This window comes from Rhineura floridana, chromosome 5, assembly GCF_030035675.1.
Source record: "Rhineura floridana isolate rRhiFlo1 chromosome 5, rRhiFlo1.hap2, whole genome shotgun sequence".
Taxonomy (NCBI): Eukaryota; Metazoa; Chordata; class Lepidosauria; order Squamata; family Rhineuridae; genus Rhineura; species Rhineura floridana.
This window is the reverse complement of record NC_084484.1, coordinates 127,131,503-127,140,374: the sequence shown is the minus strand read 5'-3', so window position 1 is coordinate 127,140,374 and position 8,872 is coordinate 127,131,503. Positions and strand designations below refer to the sequence as shown.

Sequence of the window (8,872 nt, the reverse complement as noted above, 5' to 3'; positions counted from 1 at the left end):
GCGGTCCCTGGCGCTATGGATGACCATGGAAAGAGTATCGTCAAAAAGAAGCAGAAAAAGGACCTCCTCGAGGGCGTGGCTCATACGGTGATTCAATCTCCTAGGAAACGACGCAGGCGTTGGGAGAATGTGTGCGGGGGGGGGTTGTCGCTCTTTCAAGGCCTGGTTGGCGGTAGCTGAGTTTCGTTTTGTGAGTAGTGCCGGCGGCGTTTGGGTAGTTAGTTTTTTCCGCCCACAGAGGAGCGATAGGAAATAAGGGGAGTATGTGCAAGCAAGGTTTCTCCCTCAGGGGCAAGTCTGAACCGGTATTGGGGGTGGGTCTCCTTGTCAACGAGTCTGGAGTTAACCAGTTATTATTATAGCTGTACCGTGTATTTTCTCTGACAACCTAGAGGCAGTGTATGTGGTGCTGTTCTTCCCTTCCATTTTATCATTTCAACAATCCTGTGAGATAGGCGAGGCTAAGAGAGTGACTGGCTCAGGTCCGTCTAATGAACTTCACGAGTGAGGAGGGATTTTTGAGCCAGTTCTCAATGGTTCCAATCTGTCACTCTAACTAACCACGACACCACCCTGAGTCTTTAGATCAAAATTCTGATGTCTGGGTTGAGTCAGAAGGATGAATCCTCTTTGCTGGTCAAGATGGAGAAACTACAGCGAAGTGCTTCTTGTAGTTGCTCTGTTATTATTATCTCTGCCTCTTTTTGATTCTGGGCTTTGGCTGTTCTGCTTCCCTCAACCGAGTAGCTGTGCAGGCAACTTCTAAGGGATGAGGGGACCACACATACACATATGCTATGGGTTTCTGTATAGGAGCAAGAGCTGCAGCAAGTTTCATGGCCCTTTGGGAGAAGCTTAAAACCTGCCACTTTGCAAGCCAATCTTTATTCATGCCTCCTTGGAAGAAACTATCACTAAGTTGAAAAGAGTTTATCCTCAACCAAGATTGATAGGATTACATGTTAAGGCAGCAATCCTGTGCATACAACATAGGAGTTAAGTCCCAAAGAATTAAATGGGCCTTCCTTTTTTGAATAGACATGCATGGGATTGTATGCATGTACTGTTCAAGTGTGCTCGCTAAGTGAACATTTTCGCATAAAAAAACCAGGCTTTCTCATAGGATATCTAATAACTGTAATGTTTATCAAGGGAATCTCAGTTTGTACTTGCATACTGCTTAGTTGAAAAAAATGGAAATGGCCTGCCTTCAAGTCGATCCCGACTTACGGCAACCCTATGAATAGGGTTTTCACAGTATTCAGAGGTGGTTTACCAGTGCCTTCCTCTGAGGCTGAGAGCCAGTAACTGGCCCAAGGTCACCCAGTGAGCTTCATGGCTGTGTGGAGATTCGAACCCTGGTCTCCCAGGTTGTAGTCCAACACTCTAACCACTGCACCACACTGGCTCTTGCTTAGTAGAAGCTGCGTGGAAAAACTTTCATGCTTCAGACTGAGTTGACTGCTTTGATGAGTTGCAGTATGGAAGTTTTTTTGAGTGGCCTTTTGTAAGGGAATACAAGTACAAACAAATTTCCCTTGATTAAACAAACAAAAACTTTGGAAGGTAACAGTCTATGCAGTTGTGTTTTTGATTCTTGTAACCTGCCTTTACCCCAGAAATGCTGGCAACGGGTCAAGAGGCCCACAGTTACCAACTGTTGCATTGTGGCTTGATTAAAACTTAATGCTTAGCCATGCTTTAATAAACTATGGTTTAGTAACCATGGCTTAGTATTTTGTGCAAAACCTGTTCAGTGGTTTAACTATAGTTTCTTTATTGCCAACAAACTCTGAACTGAAGCTATGGTTTCTTGTTGGTATATAAAACTTGATTTTAAGTATGGCTTGTTCTTACATATGAACCCAGCACCCTTCCTTGACCATGTTTTTTTTGGCTGCCCAACCCCCAGTGTTCACAAGACTACAAAAGCAGAAGGCAACAACTGCTGGAAAACAAGCCAAACTTCGGAAAAACAAACCATGGATGGTTTGTTGGTTTGTATGTGAGACAATGGCTTAGAGTTATGTATGAACCAGAACTTACGTTTCCTGGCCTCCTCCCACGGCATTTTCACCTTTGCTATCCTTTCCTGTGAACACTAGGCAGCTTCCATTTCCCATTAGTCTACTCTGTGGCTTTCTTCGTCCTTCATTATTTGGTTGATGGACACTCTATGTGAACTCACTCTTCCATTGTCCCAAGGTGCGGTTAACATATTTGTTGTTTTATTCAGTTTTCTCTTGCAATGATATATATTTTATGCTTTATTTTGCCATTGTTCATGTAGAAGAAATTGAGCACTTTAAGTAAACTGAAGTAAGACCATCTACCTGTGTGAGTTTCTGCAAGACCTGCTCCCTGCATTTCTGGCTAATTTCCACCTGGCCTGGAAGGGTGGGGCCCTGTCTCTCTCCAGCTACAAAAGCAGCAACTGCTGAAGGGGCCAAAGACCATCTACCTGTGTGAGTTTCTGCAAGACCTGCTCCCTGCATTTCTGGCTAATTTCCACCTGGCCTGGAAGGGTGGGGCCCTGTCTCTCTCCAGCTACAAAAGCAGCAACTGCTGAAGGGGCCAAAGACCATCTACCTGTGTGAGTTTCTGCAAGACCTGCTCCCTGCATTTCTGGCTAATTTCCACCTGGCCTGGAAGGGCAGGGCCCTGTCTCTCTCCAGCTGCAAAAGCAGCAACTGCTGAAGGGGCCAGAGACCATATACCTGTGTGAGTTTCTGCAAGACCTGCTCCCTGCATTTCTGGCTGATTTCCACCTGGCCTGGAGGGGTGGGGCCCTGTCTCTCTCCAGCTGCAAAAGCAGCAACTGCTGAAGGGGCCAGAGACCATCTACCTGTGTGAGTTTCTGCAAGACCTGCTCCCTGCATTTCTGGCTGATTTCCACCTGGTCTGGAAGGGTGGGGCCCTGTCTCTCTCCAGCTACAAAAGCAGCAACTGCTGAAGGGGCCAGAGACCATCTACCTGTGTGAGTTTCTGCAAGACCTGCTCCCTGCATTTCTGGCTGATTTGCACCTGGCCTGGAAGGGTGGGGCCCTGTCTCTCTCTAGCTACAAAAGCAGCAACTGCTGAAGGGGCCAGAGACCATCTACCTGTGTGAGTTTCTGCAAGACCTGCTCCCTGCATTTCTGGCTAATTTCCACCTGGCCTGGAAGGGCGGGGCCCTGTCTCTCTCCAGCTACAAAAACAGCAACTGCTGAAGGGGCCAGAGACCATCTACCTGTGTGAGTTTCTGCAAGACCTGCTCCCTGCATTTCTGGCTAATTTCCACCTGGCCTGGAGGGGTGGGGCCCTGTTCCTCTCCAGCTACAAAAGCAGCAACTGCTGAAGGGGCCAAAGACCATCTACCTGTGTGAGTTTCTGCAAGACCTGCTCCCTGCATTTCTGGCTAATTTCCACCTGGCCTGGAAGGGTGGGGTCCTGTCTCTCTCCAGCTACAAAAACAGCAACTGCTGAAGGGGCCAGAGACCGTGTGTGTGTGTATGTGCGCGTGAACCTGCTGCTCGGGATGTCTATAGACTACTGGGGTTAGTTGTTTTTTAGTTGTTTTTGGGGTCAAGATTTAATTTTGGAGATTCATTTTTGCTGTTATTTGGACTACAGCATATTTTTGTTAGACACTGTTGTGAAGTGTGTGGGGATTGCTTAATTGTATATTTATTGAGATGTTTTCATTAGTTTGTTGTTTATTATTATTGTTTGGCTACTTATATACTGTGTATATTTATATTTCTTTGTTGTATTATTTCTCTGTTGTACACCGCCCAGAGAGCTATGCTAGTCGGGCGGTATAGAAATTTAACAAATAAATAAATAATAAATAAGATTTCTTAGGCTGCTGATAAGGAAAGCAAATCCAAACTAGCTCCTCTTTATTTCTCCAGCGGGTCAGAATTCAGAACAGAGCTACAAGACTGTTGAGCCCAGTTCACATGTCAGGTGGACAGTATTATGCAACCAAATAAGTGCAGTTGGCAGATAAACTTGTCATTTTGTGTATAGACTTTGAACATAATCTACAGACCCATAGCTGCTCATCTGTAGCCCCACTTGCATTTTTATAGGGCTGATAAATATAATGAAATATTGATATTTTTGTAAGTGATGTAAGATAATTTATAACCCCTTTCATTAGTGAGTGAAACTTTTGCCGAGTTTTATGTAATGAGTGTGATGTGACTTGTCTCAGTTGCTTGAGAGTTGAATGTTTTTGAAATGATCAATGTAATAGGCAGGCAGTTCTGGTGCTTCTCTCTGCTTGTATATGATGTGTGTTAAATGGAAATGTGGATCTGTGCATAGAGAGTTCTGCCCTAGGGATTGACCAGATGTTCTTAGATGATGCTTCCCCATCATAACTGGGGAAACAGATGCTCTTAGGATTCTCATTCTATTATTTGACAGTATTATAGAAAATAATTGCAATCTGTTAATTGCTTTAGAAATAATTTGTTGCAAATGAATTCACTAACCTGGTTGCACAAAATATGATGAACTGTGATGACACATTTATCCAGAGAACTGAAGATAATTATGCTTTAGACAGGACGATAAGCAGCCAGACTGCTTTGGCAACAAGACTCTTCCCAAATAATCAGCTTATCTTCTATGTGCTTAAATTAACCAACCTGCTGACACAGATTGAAACCATTTTCTCTCAGAATTATTTGTGTGTATGTATTAAAATGTCTGAAGATCTTTGTCTTTATGTCCATCTACAATAATTGCAACTGTTTTAAATAGGTATATTTGCATACACAGAGTTGACTGTGCTATTCAATCAAAATTATGGGATTATTTGACAAACTAGCAGGCTGGCTTGGTCTGAAGAAGAAAGAAGTTCATGTTTTGTGCCTCGGACTGGACAATAGTGGCAAAACAACAATTATTAATAAGCTCAAACCATCTAATGTAAGTAGTCTTTTTAGGATGTTACCAGTTTATTCGCCAAATCTTGTTGAAAAGATGATGCTCATCATTGGCTACATTTATAGAAAGATGGATTTTATTTGTACCACATTGGAATACTAATGTTCAAGATAGAATTGATTTGTATACACTGGAATAAGTAGCTCGCTGTATTATTTTTAATTTTTGATAATTAAACCAGAGCTATCACTAGAAGCTAAAATGATGAAACTGAGGTTATCATACTTTGGACACATAATGAGAAGACATGATTCACTAGAAAAGATTCACTAGAAAATACAGATGAAATATAGATACAGATGAATACAGATGAAAAACATGATTCACTAGAAAATAATGCTGGGAAAAACATAACGGAGTAGAAAAAGAGGAAGACCAAACAAGAGATGGATTGATTCCATAAAGGAAGCCACAGACCTGAACTCACAAGATCTGAACAGGGTGGTTCACAACAAATGCTGTTGGAGGTTGCTAATTCATAGGGTCACCGTAAGTCGTAATCTACTTGAAGGCACATAACAACAAAAAGCACAAATGGGAGTTTTCTTTAGATATACTTACTGTGTGTGATTTTAAAGCTTCTGTCCATGTTTATTTAGAAGGAAGTTCTGTTATTCAAAGGAACTTACTCCCTAGCAAGTGGGTTTAGAATTGCAGCTTTAGCCGTACAATGAAGAAGAAAAAATGCTTTCTTATTTTAATATAGAATAGCAGAGCATATCTAAAAATGAATTAAATGGAAATAGTAAGCACTATATTTTCAGGAGATAAACAAGAAATAGTAGACATTGATTGATTGATTGATTGATTGATTGATTGACCTTCCTCCCAGCAGGAGCCCAGGGTGGCGAACAAAAGCACTAAAAAAACTTTAAAACATCATAAAAACAGTTAACATTAAAAGTTAACATTAAACATTAATGAAGATGTAATATCGTTTAGCTGGAAATAAACAGATTTATTGTTGCTCACTTTTGTGTTTTCTATGGTATGTCAACTAATTTTAGGTTGATTAAGCCAATGCTTAGGCAGTGAATGCAGGGTGTGTGTGTGTGTGTGTGTGTGTGTCACACTTGTGCACGTAAGCAGATATGTATATGTTAAATGCTATTTAAGCTTTTCTTTAAATAGCTTTTCCTTAAATAATACCTTCAGTCCCATACCCATTGGCTTTAAATACAGGGCAACAATGAAGATGCCATTAAGGTATTTTTAGATATTGTGTTAAAAATGAAACAACTATAAGCAAAGCATTAATACACCAGTTTCTGTTACTTTCAACTAGTACAGAACAGCTACTTGGTTTTGTTAAGCCATATTAGATACAAAAGTAAGTACTTAGTCATTGGCCTTGTTAGCACCTAAATGCTAAGCTAAATCAGAGCTAAGTGGGAATGAGCAAGGATTTGTCTACTCAGAACAAAAATCATGGCTACTTGATTCCTGCTGCCGCCACGCTATCTGGAGCTGAACTATGGTTTAGCTTAGTGTTACATCCAAACACAGGCTTGTGGTTTGTCTCACTCTAAACAATCCATGAACTGTAGCCAGTGTTGTTCTTGGTTTACTGCTCGTTGTTTGTTTGGGGAAGCCTAGGTTTGGATGCGAGACTAAGACAAACTGTGGTTTAGCTACAGATAGTACAGCAAGAGCAGGACCACAGGAGGAGCAAAGTGGCTGTGATATTTGCTTTGAATAGATGCACACTTACTTGTTCACACTTAGCCATGGTTTGGCTTAGCATTAAATGTGAATTGTGCTGTACAGAGGACATGTGCTGAGCTCTGCATGCGTTGCAGGGCTCTCAGATCCCCTTCCAAAAGCAGATGCCATCCTGTATCACCCAACAGACTGTACAATTTGGGAGAATTTTAGGAGTGGCATCTGTTATTAGATGAGGAGCTGTGTTTTGTTGGGAGGAGCAGGGCCAAGAAAACACCGGTTCATGGAAATTTTCATGCTTGATTATTGCATCACTTGCTAAAGCATTTCTGAAGATACACAATATACATTCAGTGCTAACTCATGATGTATCAGTTCTCCATATTTACCAGCAAACGATTAAGATAATTTTCTTTTTTAAATATAGGCTGACTTGTTAAAGGATATAATGTTCTAGGCACATGAAAAGCTATAACATAGTACGTTGTCTTTAATGCATTTTTAAAAGAATCCCAGAAGGTATGTGGGTCCTAAACAGTTCAGTGTTCCTTGATCCAGTAATTCAGCTTCCAATCATGCATGAGTAAAAAAGAAACAGTAGATGCCATGTGTTGGATCCAAGCCTAGTCATACTTTCAGTAGGACCATTACTAACCTTATGTCCAATTGATTTGAACAGGTCTTCTCTAAGTATGGATCCAGCCAAATGTACTTGCTGTCTAATTGCTGCACTTTCCATTGCCATTAATTCTACTGTTCTTTGCCACCAACACAGAAACATTATACTGAATTAAATACCTTTAATACAAAGCCACAGTGCTGCTTTACATGCTTTGACAGCATTAGTTTAGCATGAAGAGAATGAGTCATAGTGAGCCATGGGGAGGATTTACATGAGACCATTTGACATTTTAAAATATTGTTTAGATCAAGAGAGAATGTATGAGTTACTGATTTTTAGTATTAAAACTGAACATGAATTTGTTGATAAGACAATATTCTTCTTCTAAAGGCTCAAACTCAAGATATTGTTCCCACAATAGGATTCAGTATAGAAAAATTCAAGACATCAAGGTAAGACTTTTTTATTTCAATATTTTTATAATCTATATAGTTATGTGTTAGACAAGAAAATTGTCTTTCTAAAAGGTTGTATTATTAGCATTTGACTTGTCGTATCTCCATGCCATGCTGTGTGTAGCTGTATTATCATTATGAGAAGCCTGTTGGGAAGGAATCACAAGTTACCAAGGCCTGAATCTCTTATAGAAAAGGTTTCAAATATTTTAGTAATATTGTTGCAGTTAAGTTTCTTTTCTTTTATTAAATTAAATGTTGGAAGTTCTTTCTAGCTAGTCTTAAAAGAAAACATTGTCCAAGAACCTGGAAGCTCAAGCATGCCTAGTGGCATTTTTGACATTTTCCTCTGAGCAGCATACCTCATGCCATAACAAAAATGTATTTGAAAGTTGTCTTAGTTTCAAGAATATATTTTGCCTTACAACAGGGGTGGGGAAACTGACCTGCAGGCCTAATTAGGCCCGGCACAGATCCCAGCTTGGCCCACAAGGCTATTTTCTCCAAAATCACAGCCACCTGCCCACACCTGACATCACATGTAACATAAAATATGTAGCAAGTGGAAATATAGATGGCAGTGCCCAATGGGAGCCTTAAAGTGTGCTGGCAATTATGTATTGGCAAGGAGGACGTCCTGTCTCTGTCAATCAACTGATTGGCAGTGAGAGCAAGCCAGGTGGGATTGGCTAGGCTTCCTCATGGGGAACTCCATAGTACAGCCAATCCCAGCAGAAAGTGGAGCTTGATGTCGGTGGCATCAGCTGATCAGTGGTAACTTCAAGCCCTGGAAATTTGATGAAGTTAATGAAGGGCTATTTAAAAATTTCTGCATTGGAATGGGAAAGCAAACATGGCAAACGTCTCAATTTCTGTTGCCAAATTTAGGTTATATATAAATTTTAGAAGCTCTGGCTGGAGATAAATCATTAGGAGGTTGCAAAGCCTAACTGTGCCATCCTGTGCACATGTACTGAGAAATAAATCCCACAGAGTAGAATTTGCTTCCAGGTGTATGTGTATGGACCAGGTGGTGGAGTACTATGATCACTATGTATTAGTTTAATATCCTGATACTCAGGTTACATCCACACCGTGCACTGATGGCATTCTTAGACCACTTTAACAGTTACGGCTTTCCCCCAAAGAATTCTGGGAAGTTTGTTAAGGGTGCTGGGAATTGTAGCTCTCTGTG

General features: G+C 40.9%; 1 protein-coding gene across 7 annotated transcripts in view; it reads left to right on the top strand.

Moving 5' to 3' along the window:
• Positions 1-8,872, top strand: part of ARL6 (ADP ribosylation factor like GTPase 6) — a 36,253-nt gene continuing 27,381 nt past the window's right edge. The window contains exons 1-3 of one of the 7 annotated variants that reach the window (XM_061628048.1): positions 1-87; positions 4,753-4,920; positions 7,613-7,674. In XM_061628048.1, coding sequence (XP_061484032.1) covers positions 4,798-4,920; positions 7,613-7,674 — 185 coding nt within the window. In that variant the 5' untranslated portion in view covers positions 1-87; positions 4,753-4,797. The other 6 variants (XM_061628049.1, XM_061628047.1, XM_061628052.1 and 3 more) reach the window with 6 other exon arrangements.